The following is a 14,897-nucleotide window of genomic DNA, read 5'->3' on the forward strand; positions in this document are numbered from 1 at the left end:
TCGCCGCAAATTGGAAGGGACCATACAAGATCAAGGAAGTATTAGGGGAAGGTTATTATAAAATAACCGACCTGAACGGCGCTGAGCTACCAAGGTCGTGGCATGCTTGTAATATGAAAAGGTACTACAGTTAAAAGCGAACTCTACTCCCTGATGTACTCTTTTCCCAACTTCATGATTTTTTCCCAAAAGGGTTTTTTCTGGAGAAGGGTTTTTAACGAGGCATCATAGTAGAGGCTAAGGGAAAATAGGCTATCAAAACCCTTAGTAGCAAGAAGGTACCTCCCCAATTAATAAAGATCTTTTTCATTTACAATATCTCTTAATGTCCTTCTTTATTTTTCTAAGTTTTTCTACGAAACGCGCCGACTTAAGCTCGACAAAACGTGAAAATCCCATGAACCGACCTAAATGGTCGTCAGGATAAAACGACGAGGTACAAGTCGGCGTAAAGAGGTTGTATAAGTTGATCGTGAAAAGCTCGGGAACAATCCGATTCCTAAGTCGAAATGAGAACCCGAGTAAAACAAGCTGGGAAACATTCCGAGCTTGACGAAAAATGCATCACAAAAATAACCTAAGTCATAAAAACTCGCTAAAGCAAAGTTGAGTATAAAGGATAGCAAAAAGAGATTGAAAAACCCGAGAAAAAGTTTAAAGGCTGCATAAAAGCCCTTAAACGAAAAGGCTTGGAAAAACAAAGACAAGCCAATAGGAAAGGTTTTCAGAGAAAAGATCATAAGGGCGTTAAAATATTGAAAAGCATGCACGCATAAGATAACTTAAAACCCTTGTCCAAAAAAGGGTATTTATTTTGTTAATCTAAACCCTTATTCAAAAAGGGTACTCGCCGAAATATTTTGTTTACGGCCTAAAAGGGCCAAGAGAAATTGTTCACACGACCACCAAACAACATATAAATAAGTCTAAAAAAGGGGGGACTCACAGGCCGAGCCCCCTTATAACCATGAAAAATAAAGTCATTTTTTCAGAGGAGTAGACGGATCACCACCACCAGAGCCAGGAGGAGCGCCACCATGACCAGGAAGAGAAGCTGAAGAGGACGTCGGAGGGACGACGGAAGAACTCGGAGCATCTTTGGAATGAGGAGGAGACTCAATAATCCTCTGCCCCCGAGTCTTCAATTCCGACTCAGAAACAATTTCGGGGACAGGAGGATCTACAATGGCACCGTCGATGACAACTTTGTCAGGATGTAAAGGAGACAGATCCAAGTCAGGAGCAATAACTCTGACCTGCTCCAGAAAAACCTTCCAAGATTCCTCGGCGCCATCGGCAATGGAGTCCTCTAACTCCTCATATGCTTTCCGAGAATTAAGCAGGTCAGTTTTCACGGACACAAGATCCTTGAATAGGCTTTGATAGCTGGCCTGTGCCGTCTTCCTCAATTCCGTCTCCATGTTGCATTGGGCCTGCAAAGCCTTCCCTTTCTCCCGGAGGATATCTCTCTCCTCCTTCAGCTTGGCAATTTCCTTCCTCAACTCTCCCTCATGCTCTTGATATACACGGAGCCTCCCTTCCAGCTCCTCGACCCTCGAGGTCGCCCCTAAAGAGCTGAGAGGAGCCCAATCAAAAATATCTAAGAGCTTGCCGCAGACCCCCGCCGCCTTAAGGCTCTCCTCCACCATAGTGGTAAGGTGGCCCCGAACAGACATATCATCCATGCCTATACGGGCATAAGGATAGATATTCTTTCGGACGAAAGCAAGAGCGTCCGCCTTAACCTCCCCAGAAGAGCCAGACTCTAAGAGCTTGCGCTTCTTGGGATCAGGAGAAGGTCGGACGACGGAGGACGGCTTGGAGGGAGCTGAAGAAGAAATCACCATAGGATTCGAAAGAGTTCCAACATTACGAGGAGGAGGAGGAGGAGAAATAACCCTGGCACCACCAGACCGAGCGCGAGACTTAGCTTTAGCCTCCTGGACCCTCTGAAAAGATTCTTGAGCGTTTGTCTTTGCCATTTCTGAAAAAGAAAACAATAAGCTAAAGAATCAAACAAGTCGGAATATTGAGTTAACAAGTCAGAAATTCAGCATACTAGAAAAAACTACCTAGCTGTGATTGGACAAAGGTCGGAGACCCTTGGAGAAATTTTTTAGTATCCAAATAGGGGGCCCTCCCCCACACTTCTCGGAGGAACCCCACGACGGCAGCCTCTACCTCGTCCAGGTCATCCAAACCATATTTCTCACAAGGGGAGGCCTCCAGCCAGTATAAAGGAAAGCGAGGAAGAGAATTATCATCCAGAAAAAAGGGATGATGACCCTCTACAGCTTGCACTTTGAAAAAGAAGTTTTTAAAGTCATGAAAAGATTCATCAAAAAGGGTAAAAATCCTCCGACCTTGTATGGCTCGGAAGGAAACCCACTGTTGTTTATTATTCAGCCCACTAAAAGGTTTGGTCATATGAAAAAGATGGAAAAAGATTTTCAAAGTAGTCGGGAAATCCAGAGCATGGCAATAAATTGGTAAATTTTCAAGAAACCCCAGGAGTTGGGGTGAAGTTGAGTAGGGGCAACACGACAATGCTGCAAAACAGACATCTCAAAATCTGAAAAGGGCAGAAAGACGCCCAGACGGGTGATCATACACTCGTACATAAAAAAGAAATGGGGAGCCGTTTCGTTGGCTCTCCCATGGCAAACCCGGTCCTCTAAACCGGGAACAAGCAACTCGTATTTAGGCTCATCTTCATTCGAGGTACAGAGCCGATGGTGGGTGCGAAGGTGAGTAATAAACTCCGCATCAACCAACGGCTCCTCCCCCAGAACAGTAACGTCAACCCAATCTACGGAGGCCATTTTTCTTTCTCTAAGGAAAACGAAGGAAACCTACAAAAGGAAAAAAGAAAAAGAAAAATAAAAAAGGTCTCTAGAGAGGAGGAGCCGAGCAAAAATCTACAAAACTATTCCTCTACAAAGCAAAGTCACGCAAAAAATGCAAAGAAGAAGAAAGAAACTAACCTCTTTCCAAAAATGAAGATAGGAAGAAGCAGAAGTCTCCAGGGGCGCGAAAGTATAGTACGTGTAAACACAGCACGAACAAAGAAAGAAGAAGTTTGAAAAATTGCAGAAACGGAAATAGGAAAGAGAGGGAAAGTACTTATAAACATGCTAAGGGGCATAATAGTAAAAGCGGGGCAGTCATTAATGAGATTGCACCGTTACCAAAGCCCTCAATACTTCCCCAACGGACACGACGCTTGAATTGACGTAACTGTCAGAAACAAAAGGTCGCGAAAATCACGTCGGTTTATAAGACCCATGTTTCTCCAGACAAGTCGGCTACGAACCCGAGTTATATACTTGAACCCAAGCTCTAAAGAGATTTTGGGCTCAAGTAGGGGCACTGTTCATACCCTGGCCCAATGTCAAAGGTCCAGACCCAAATAAAAGGCCTAATCCAAAGGATTAAGCCTAGCTAAGTACCGATCTTCACATAAGAAGTCGGTATCAACCACGACTTGCCTTAAAGAAGTCGGGCATGAGATTAGCTGGCAGATAAACACTCATTCAAATGAGTAACCGCCCCTAAAATCTCTCTAACCGCTTCATAAAGCATATCTTAACCTCCCCAAGATAATGGGACGGTTAACACCCTAAAGATATGGCACTACTCCAACGGTGGTTATTGGCTCACCACTATAAATACACTGACACCCCTCAGGTATCTCTAAGCCCAATACTCTCTAGACCTGCTTACACTCTTGCTAACTTAGGCATCGGAGTGTCTTTGCAGGTACCACCCCCTTCTCCTCATACGAGCAAGTCGGACGGAGGCCCCCGAGGTGCAGACCAACTCGAAGGCTTCCTCTTTCAAGCGATTGGGCCAATCAACACCATCCAATCCATTAATCTCCGGTTACCCACCGTAACATTTCTAATAATAAATAATACAGTTTAATAATAGAATATTGTTTAGGATAATAATAATAAATTGTTATTATTTTCTAATAATAAATAATATTGTTTAATAACTTTTTATTATTTTTTGAAAATTATTTAATAAATAAATAAATTATTTTAATAATAATAAATATATAAATATTGCTGTTAATATTTTTTGAATAATAATAAATAAATACCATTTAATAATAGATTTCATCCTTATCAACGGGTATGTTTCGACCAACGGCCTAATAGCTTCTGCGATTATGTCTGAGTTAAACTTGACATTATCTTGTGAAATCGTGCCCATGGTGCACGTGTGTTTGCCATTGTATCTTCTGATTTCCCAACAAGCTTTCTTTCGAATCAAACTAGTTCGGATAAGCCAATCACAACCTGCACCATAACCCTTGCATTTCGCATAGACTGTCTGCGGTTTAGACTCATACACAGTGTAATCAACTCCTCTAGAGATAGTGTAGTTTTTTATTGTAGATATCATCGACTCTCTCGAACTAAATTCCATTCTGACACTAAACTCACCATCTTCCGCCGCAGCGTTGCCTTCACCTACGACATGCACACCACCATCAGTCAGACAAGGCAAATAAAATAAACACCGTAGGTAACTTGAATTAATAATCATAACATACCCATGTTCGCATACTCAGGAAATTATGGGGCATGCATGGCTTCGAGATCTAAAGTCCGCATAAAAGACGGAACACCAAACGGGTGCTGGCTTACAATTGCATCTGCTTCATTCTGCACTGTCGGATTGCGTGCCAAGTCTCCGTCATCGTTTTCGTCATCGACTTCATAGTTGGCTTTGAACTCCTTTTCACTGTCATTATTATCTTCTTCCTAATCTATATCCTCGAGCTCATCAACATTGACCTCTTCGCCAACCATGCCCAACTCCCGACTATTGTTCGAACTCAACATACAACTCTATCATCGGCACGTGAAATCGGGTTTGTTGATAAATACATAACATCTGCTGCATACTGCCATCGTCAGTGATGAGCATCATTTGAAACTGTATCATCTCACCAAATACTTGTACAGAATTCCTGTATAAAATGTTGCTCACCCTTTTCGAAATGTGGCTTTGAATGTTATTACAAAGCCCATTTTGCAACTCTACAAAATTCATGGTACATGGAATAGCAAATGACAACGGACATTCACAAACAAAAGTCACTCTTTCATGTGTGTTTGGTATAAACTCACCGTCATAATACACTTGCAAATTCGCAATATTTTCCAAAACTTCAATATCACCTAATCCGACTTCTTCTACACACCTAATTGCCAAAAAAATTAAGAACTACGACAAATATGCAAGAAAGAAGAATGGGATGAGTAGAAGTGGAGTGAGACAAGTTGAATGTCTTGCTTCATATTTATAGGCGGGACACTTGATTAAATATTTTTTTTTCAAAAAACACAACCTATATTTTTAGTTTAAAAAAAAAAAAAGCTGACAGCTCATAAAACACAACCTGTATTTTGTATCTTCCAAAAAGAAGCTGCCACAAAAAAGCAAAATGCACCATGCGTTTTGTTATTTTAAAAAAACAAATTTACTGTCCATAACTAAACGCAGGCTGCGTTTGGGCTTAAAAATTTTTTTGAAAACCTTAAAAAAAGCAAAACGCAGACTGCGTTTGTTTATTTTTCTGAACAAAAAAAAATAAAAAATGAATAAAACATAACCTACGTTTTGGATTGACACCATAGCATGGCGAATTTTGTCCATACGTTTATTTCATTGCACAACGCAACACCTTTTTCATAACCAAAAAAATCAGCCTCATTTAACTGATTAGGGAATATTAGGGCATGAATACATAATTTGATAAGAATAATAACGGATAATGAAACATGTAGAGGCACTAACTAACATCGAAACCAAAAAAAAAGAAAAGAAAAGAAAAGATAGTTGTTTATTCTATAAGCAGTTTAGCGGTTTGTTGAGTTGTTGTGTCTGTCACTCAAACACAACATTCATCTGATACTTATTTTACACACATTTGTATTCAATTTTATTTTAATAAAAAATAAAAAATATTTTTTCACACATTTTAAATATACTTAAATATTAGGGCAAAAAATCCCAATAAGCCAAGGTAAGTTGCAAATTACCTAAATAAGCCAAAGTAAAATTCGTTTCCGCAATGAGCCAAGCCCTATCTTTATATAATTCGAACCAGCATGGTTCGAAATAGACTTCTTAATAAATCAAACCAGCTTAGTTCGAATTAGGCTGAGAAAACTTTGCATGTAATTCGAACCTACCTGGTTCGAACTTCAATCCAACGTAATTCGAACAAGCTTCGTTCGAACTATAGCCAAGTTTGCAACGTATGTAATTCGAACTAACCTGGTTCGAATTACCCTTTGCGTGGCTCCTTCATAATTCGAACCTACCTGGTTCGAATTACTAGTGATTCGGCTATATAAGGAGTTCGAAGCAGCCTCATTCGAACCATTCTTCCTTTCCCCTACCCCATCAAATCTTAGAGAAAACGACCCAGATTATCTCCGACGAAGACTTGAACGGAATACTCTGCTGATGGGGGACGATCCGGCATGGTTATATCGCCTGGACGGAGTTGCTCATATAGCCGGGGTCATCAACGACGAGGTTAGTACGGAAATATTTTTGATGCTAGCGGTATATATGACTTAGTGGTTTTGTTTTGTGTTGGTTGTTTTATGTTAGTGGTTTAGTTAGCGGTTTATGTTAGTTGGTTTATGTTAGTGGTATGGTATAGTTGTTTTATGTTAGCTGTGTTATGTTAGTGGTTTTGTATTAGTGGTTTGTGTTAGTGGTTTGTGTTAGTTGTTTTATGTTAGTGGTTTCTGTTAGTTGTTTTATGTTAGTGGTTTGTGTTAGTTGTTTTCTGTTAGTGGTTTGTGTTATTTGTTTTATGTTAGTGGTTTAGCTGTGTGGTCCATGTTAGTTGTTTTGCATGTGCTTCTCCTTCATGGAATTTTGTGCGGTTTTATTTAGTATGATGTTTAGTTGGTGCTTTATTGTTTGGTTATCTTTGTTGTTGGTTATGAATCTGGTTATAACAATGCGGTGCATGTCACGTGCAGCCCCAGCGATGCATCAGGAGCATGCGGCGGCAGCAGGGCATGCGACTCGATGACAGATACGTCCCGTACTTGCAGATGGCCGGACTATACCATCTTGCAAGGCTGAACGATAGATGGTTCCGGTTAGACGAGGCCCTTGTCAGTGCATTCGTTGAGCGATGGCGTCCGGAGACGCACACGTTTCACATGCCGTTTGGAGAGTGCACGATCACACTTCATACCCAATGAGAAGGAACCAGTCGGAGTGATTTTTGCTACGGTGAACTCGGAATTATCCCTGTCATACAAAGTCACCGTAAAGCACCTCGCCGTCTTCAAGTTTGCCTCAATACACTTCACCAAGTGTTGACTGAATTGTTGTCCGGTTCCCATCTGGGCCTCAGCCTCTCTCCCCTTGCGAACAAATAGTTTGGCAAGCCTTCCATATGTTGCCTTAACCAGCGATGATACAGGTAGGTTTCTGACACCCTTGAGGATTGAGTTCACACACTCCGAGATATTTGTCGTCATGTGACCGAATCTCCGCCCCTCATCACGATGCTGAGTCCACAAGGAATAATCAATCCGGTTCGCCCACTCACACATCGCCGGGTCTTCAGACCGCAGGATATCAAACCAGTAATCAAACTCAACCTCAGTCTTGGCATACGCCGCATTCACAAGAAGCCTCCGTGCATCTTTGCCCTTGAAGGTAAGGGCAAAATTAGCAGCTACGTGTCGAATGCAGCATGCGCGGTATGCAGATGGAGGTAACCAACCTCCGTCAGGAGCCTCTAGCGCAGCCTTGATGCCGTTATGCCTGTTCAATATAACCAGCAGACCCGACTGCGGTGTCACGTGCTGACAAAGGTGGGAGAGAAAGAATGTACAAGATTTAGCATTCTCACCCTCTACTAGTGCGAATGCAACAGGTAGAATGTTGGAGTTCCCGTCCTGTACAATTGCGATGAGCAACGTTCCCCCGTACTTGCCATACAGATGGGTGCCGTCGATGCTGATTAGCGGCTTGCAATGACGGAATGCCTCGATGCACGGAGGAAAAGTCTAGAAAAGTCTGTGAAAATATGCTTGAGACTCGTCCACCTGTCCTCCAACTCGAACGGGGCTTGTCCTTAGGATTGCAACAGTTCCAGGCATCGTCAGCTGGACTCCCAACACCCACCGAGGAAGCTCGTTGTATGACTCATCCCAGTCACCATAGATGAGGCCAACAGCCTTCTGCTTTGCCATCCAAACCCTCCTGTATGTCGGCCTAAACCCAAAGTGTGCTGTCGTGGCATTCAGGAGCACCTTGATGTTGACGGATGCATCAGCCCTTACCATTGGCATAATGAACGCCGATATCACATGATAATCCAAACTCTTGTGGTCACTCGAGATGGAGGTGGCAAGACAAGTGTGAGGTCCATTGTACCGTTTGACCTCCCAAATGCCCTTGCGCTGCCGGAGACTCAGTCGAATCAACCATGTGCACCCATTCCCAAACTCTGAACACTTGCCCACATACCGGCGATAATCAGACTCCACTACCTTGTATTGTACCCCTCGCCGGATGCTGTAAGTCTTCACACTTAACAGGGCCTCATCTTTATCCTGAAATTGCTGACCAACCTGGAACTCTGTCAGACCAGCAGTCCTTTCCGCATCTCTAGCTCCAAATCCAACAGAGTGCCCAACAACTCCCTCCTGCCTCATGGCATCCAAGTCCAAGGCGGAAAAATGTGGTGGATATTGCTGTGTGCCAGAGCTAGACCCACCTACCGCCAATGCAGGGTCACTCGCTCCAATATCATCCCCGCTGTCATCGTCAATCATATCCGGCTCGACGTCATCCTCCTCTGCATCACCCAACAATCCGTCTCCAACGCCAAGCGGTGCAACGCCCTGTAGAGCGTTTGGCAGAATATCAAATGCTCCTACCTCGTCCCCTCCGCTGCCATTGAGATCAACAACAAAAGAGGGGGAGGCGAGAGGTTGGACCGGTGGCTCGTACTCAGGAACAGAGGTAGAAGCAACGGCAGGCCTGGAACTAGAACCAGCTGCCGTGGCTAAAGTTGTGGTATTCCGGTTCGAACCCCCGGAGCTGGATACCACATCAAGCAGCTTTGCCAACAATTCTGGTGTCCTTACCTCGGGAAACTGCCGCCGACAAAGAAACATGACTTGTAAGTCCTCGTCACTACTGATCATGAAACAATCATACTTCACGGTATCCTGGAGGACCGTGACTGGAATGCGATAGTAAAACTTCTTAACCCGCTTCGCAGCTTCCTGACCAAGTTTCATCAGCACAGATCTAACAAGGTCATCATAGCTCGTCGTAGGACTCACGACAATACAGAGAGGATCCTTATCTGTGAACTTCACACCGGAACGAGTTTTCCTCTTAATGGATCCTCTGTGGTGAACCAAAACAACAAAACTCTCCTCACTAGCCATCTTACACCCTCTAATGAGAGCAACTCACGTTTACAACCATATATATACTGCTATGTCTCCCACTAATTCGAACCAGCCTTCATCGAATTAGGGATTTTGTAATTCGAACCAGCCTGGTTCGAATTACTTGATGCAGCTTCTCTCTCTCTAATTCAAACCAGCTTGGTTCGAATTACGTGCGTTGCTAGTTTGAACCTACCAGGTTCGATTTATTTGGTTCACTTTCCTTGTAATTCGAACTGCACAGGTTCAAATTATTCATGGATGCAGTTCGAACCAGGCTGGTTCGATTTATATTAATATATGGTTTGGCTCATTACTGAAACGAGTTTGGTTTTGGCTTATTTTCGTAAATCCAGCCTGCCATTGGTGGATTCTGGTTTTTTACCCTAAATATTATTATATGTCAACAAGTTCAACTTTATCATTAACCTATATTAGAGAGAGAAAATGTATTTTATTGAGAATAACTATTCTTTATAAAGTTGTTTTGTTAAGTTTTAGAGTTGGTCTAGTTGATTACCGGTAGGTAGATAGATAGATAAACACTTTGATAAATTCTTGTTTTTTTTAAGTAATTTAGTTGTTATATATAATAACGTGATATAAACGTGTGTAATACATAAAAGAGAGAGACATACACAAAAGAGAAAATGTATTTTGCGAGAATATATATTTTTTCTTCAGTTGTAGAGTTAAATGATGGAGTTGGTATTTAACATAGATAAATGGATAGATAAATAAATAGCATGCAAATTTCATTCACTAGTCTCACGCTATGATGGTAATGTGTCAGCAGCGTTTGACAAAAAAAAAAAAAACTGAGACAGAGAGAAAAATTTAAAAACAAAGATTGAGAGATGAAAACTAATTAAGTATATATTATATTTAATGTAAAATGTACATGATTGATTTATGTTTTAATATCCTATTTAATGGGAGTAAGTGTACTGATGAGATGAGAGATTAGGGATAAAATGGAGGTGAGGTAGCAAAAGTAAAGATGGTGAAAGGAGTAAAATGAAAATTTAAAAAGTTAGATGATGGTATTTTTAAAAATAAATATTATGATAATTTCAATCTCTGTTACCAAAAATTTTAGTTCTATGTCTCTATTTTTGACCCCCAAACACTACCTAAGTGGCCTATAGTGTCTTTAGCTCATTTCTAAAAATTTCATACCATATGGTCATATGACATGTAAAGGTCATTTAATATAACACATCAATGAATCTATAATAATAACACTTAAAATGATTGATAGACTCTAATTTCAAAGAAAAAAATATAGTAATTTTATAATATTGATAATTAAAATGAATCATCTTGACAAACTTGAGAATAAGCAAGCGTTTACTCGTTTTAAATAATTGAGCTGTAGATTATCAAGACTAACCAGATTGAAATACATTGTTCTAAAGATGTAATATAGGTCCATTGTTTTAAACCAAGATGTATGAAGTTGATCTTGGAGGAATGAGTTTGACAGTTTTAAGGCAATAAAGGGGTTGGGTGCACTCTAGGACAAACATTCGCAGAAAAATTTCGAAGGTTTTCTAATGTGTGTATTTTGTTAATTAATGATCATCAATTCAGCTGTACATATATAAGATATTCCTGGCAAGATATAATATTTACAAACAATGACCATTTACATATTTACAAATGAAAATTACCACCATGCCGTAGTGTTTACTTTCTATTAGATACCTTCCTTAAAAGGACCAGAATCATGCAACAGCTTCATAACAAGCTTCACCTGCAGAGGCAAAAGAGTCAAAGTTATAGCCCGCGAGTTCAGAACCATAAGAACATGAATGTAAAATAACATCATTCAGATATATCAAAAACAAGAACAAAAGGAGGCAGATAAGACTCCTCCAGGCTCGAAACCTTCTGTGAAGATTAAATAAGGATATTGTATGTTACTGTTTTGTTGCTAAATTAAGGGTTATTTTGGTGAATCCACTATCATATGTCTCAAACAAAAATGGAAATTGCATCCCAGCACTCAACATTTGGGCCTCTGACTCCAAATGTTTAAAAGAGGAAAAAGTGAGAAAAACACATCCTACTACTCAAATATGATGTCATCCTAGCAGTTACTCTGCATGGAAAATCTATCAACTAAATTTATTGTACAATCAAACATTTCATATCATTAGCAAGAAATGGATTTATAAGTAGTAGAACAAGATCCATTTGATAAAATGATTTATAAGAAGTAGTAGAACAAGAGGAAACAAAGAAAGGTGAGACACTAAGCAGCATACATGCATAATAGCTTAAAAGAATCTACCTTCATGAACAAAATCATACCTGAGAAGTTTCACGTATTAAGAAGTCTTCTATAGCTCTCCTAAATTCTTCATCAAGAAGGTAATGGCAGCTATAAGTTGTCACAGGAAGATACCCTCGCTGAATCTTATGCTCACCCTGAGCTCCAGCTTCCACCGTTTTAAGATCAAGTTCAATAGCTGCTTCAATTGCCTGCAATGTTACAAAATACAAATACAAAATACACAAGCTGACTCCACAGGAAGCCAAAGGGAAGGTCTATTCCATAAAAGATACGATGGAAGAAGTATCTGATGTAAAACTTTAGCATTATATTCCAACCATAAAATCAGAACCAAGCAAAAAATATGGGAAACAGATAAAAAAAACAACTTTGGGGAAAAAATCACAGAATGTAAACCTGGTAATAACATGCTTCAAAATGCAAACTTGGATAGTAAGCTCGTGGGTGACATCCCCATAGGCGTCCAAACAAAGTATCACCTCCTATAAGATTTAGGGCACCAGCAACTAGTTCATCCCCTTCTTCAGCAACAACAAGTAGTACCTGATCTCCCATTTTTGACCCCAGCTCATGAAAAAAATCACGTGTCAGGTATGGAGTACCCCATCTGTCAATAGACAAAGGATGCTGCATTATTAAGTGTGGATACTTCAACAATTCCATCTTGCAAAAATTAGTTCTTATCACATTTGATGGGTTCAATCAAAGGAAACATACTTGTTATCAGTTGTGTTCCGATAGAAATTATAGAAAGAATCCCAATGTGTTGCCTTCCATTACATAAACATGAGATAATGAGTTAGCAAATAACAAGAAACAGACACTAAGTTTTAACAGAATATATAAAAACACACCAAAACTAAACTGTTATCAGTGCTATGAAATGATTAAAAGAGTACAAGCATTAGGGCGGATGCTCTTATGGACATATCTTCCTAAGGTACTAAAAGCTATATGATGAAACCGTCTAACTTTTTAAGTTAAGAATTGCATGATCAAGACATCATTTCCTCATGTCATTCATATGTAATTCAATTTTACTTTTGAATAGTTTGCTAAGAGCATGTTTCTCTGTACCTCTTATTTATTAAAGAGAAAAGTATGATTTCAAATATGTTTTGCTTTCAATTGTAAGATTGCCAGCAGAGATCATTTGGCCTAGACCAGTTCAACAGAAGCTCATCAATATATGAGACAGAAAAACACATGATGATATATGGTTAAATATAATGTTTCCATAAATCATTTTCTCTAACTAATATATGCTTAAAATCTTCAATAGTAACCAAATCGACTAACTTGTTAAGAAAATGCAATCCTTCAAATATCAAAGTCTTGCAAAGTACCTTTATTTCATAACCCCGGAGCCTTTTCATAATCAAGTTCTGGGCTGAGATCTGCAGATACACAAAAAATATGACAAATCCAGGAACATATGACAAAATTCTTCTCATGTCATTAAATGCTTTTGCAACCAATGCAAACCTTTTTGCGCTCTTGGCGTATATTTTTCCTTTTACTTTGCTTCATGTCCATCAAAAAGTCATCAAACCTGCCAACAAAAAATAATTGTATGGAATATTGACCAATGCTACGAACTTATATTGCATATTTGCATGCATCTTCACAGGCCCAGATATCCTAAACCCTAAACCCTAAAAGAAATGCTTGGATGACTCACTTTTTGTAGTTGCGGTTTTTCCAGTGGTACTGCATTCCAATCCTGGGCAAGAACCCTTTTTGGCTGAGTTGAAGGCACTCACTCTCAGTGGGGAAAGTAACATGCAAGGACGAAATCTGAGACTTGGCAGTGATATCCTTCATGGCAGAGAGGAGGATGTCAAAGGTTTCACTCTTGAAGGGAGTATCGCGGAGCAAGATTCTTGGCCCCGTCACGGGACTGAAGGGGACACAGCATTGCAGCTTCGGGTAATACCTGGATCCGTACGAATAGTATGCATTGGCCCAGGAGTGATCGAACACGAACTCGCCGTACGAGTGGCTTTTCAGGTAGAGGGGAACGGCGGCCACCACAGGGCGGGAGGAGGACGACTCGTCCCGGGCCACCACGTGGTGCGGGGTCCAACCGGTTTGGGCGACGGCGGAGCCGGAGGTCTCCAAGGTGGAGAGGAAGGCGTGGGTCACAAAGGGATTGAACTTGCCGGGGGCAGTGGCATCCACCGCGCACGCGTCCCATTCAGCGGCTGCAACCTCTGAGATTGAAGACAGAACCGATACACTTATCACTTTGTTATTGTTAGTGCCTTCTGGCTCTGGCGCTGTGAGAGTGAATAGTTGTTGTTGTTGTTGTTGTTGGATTTGCGTGGAGTTGGTTTTTCTGCCAAATCCCCAAAAGAGTGCAGTGATTCTACTAGTGGCAACGGTGCATGAGGATGAGGATGGCTTCTTCTCCTTCTCCGACAAGTCGAATCTGCGGCGGAGAAATGGGGAAGGAGGAATGCAGCATCTCACGATGACGCTGCCGCACACTGCCATTGCAACTTCTCTTCTCCCGAACGTTACTTTGCCACGTCGCCAACAATGAGAACCTCATATTATAACCACAACTCCTCATACTTGATTTGATTGCTACAACTGAATTAAGTCATTAACACCCACGACCAAAGTGAAAGTGCCCCAAAATTTGTATTTTTTTTATTTTTATTTGACTTACTGAAGCCACTTCACTATTATATATTTATATCACTTCTAGAGTTCTAGTGGCTTTGACACCAAAATAAATCCTCTCCATTTTTTTAACAGGTAGAGAGAATAAATGGTGTTTTTCATTTTTAATTTTATAAGTAGAATAAAAAATAAATAGGAGAGAGAGATTAAACTGGACACTATTCAATTTTTTTCCAATGGATTTCCACTCACGCTTTGACACCAAGGATAAGGACAACAATTTCACATAGGGTGTGTTTGAAATGATAAATCCTTTTCCTTTTAGACGTATTTGAATTGAGTTAATTTTAAATCAAACAGAATGTTTACAATAATTGAAGAAAAAATAGAATTAAAATTTGAATTTAATTTTAATACATTAATAGTATAAAATATTTTATACAATTAGACAATCACATTTATTCTTTTAAATGATCATTTACACGGTTAATGTGCATCAAAATTAAATTCTA

The 14,897-nt window shown here is 40.3% G+C and overlaps 1 protein-coding gene across 1 annotated transcript; it reads right to left on the reverse strand.

The window, feature by feature from the left end:
- Window positions 1–10,998: 10,998 nt before the first annotated feature.
- On the reverse strand, window positions 10,999–14,616 carry LOC112706959 (uncharacterized). The gene is made up of 7 exons (XM_025758501.3): window positions 13,439–14,616; window positions 13,243–13,309; window positions 13,104–13,154; window positions 12,475–12,527; window positions 12,154–12,364; window positions 11,775–11,945; window positions 10,999–11,214 (listed from the first exon to the last, which is right to left on the reverse strand). The coding sequence occupies exons 1-7, from the start codon at window positions 14,251–14,253 to the stop codon at window positions 11,158–11,160; spliced, it is 1,425 nt and encodes a 474-aa protein (XP_025614286.1). The 5' UTR covers window positions 14,254–14,616; the 3' UTR covers window positions 10,999–11,157.
- Window positions 14,617–14,897: the final 281 nt, after the last annotated feature.

The sequence above is a fragment of the Arachis hypogaea genome, chromosome 1, assembly GCF_003086295.3.
Source record: "Arachis hypogaea cultivar Tifrunner chromosome 1, arahy.Tifrunner.gnm2.J5K5, whole genome shotgun sequence".
Classification (NCBI taxonomy): domain Eukaryota; kingdom Viridiplantae; phylum Streptophyta; class Magnoliopsida; order Fabales; family Fabaceae; genus Arachis; species Arachis hypogaea.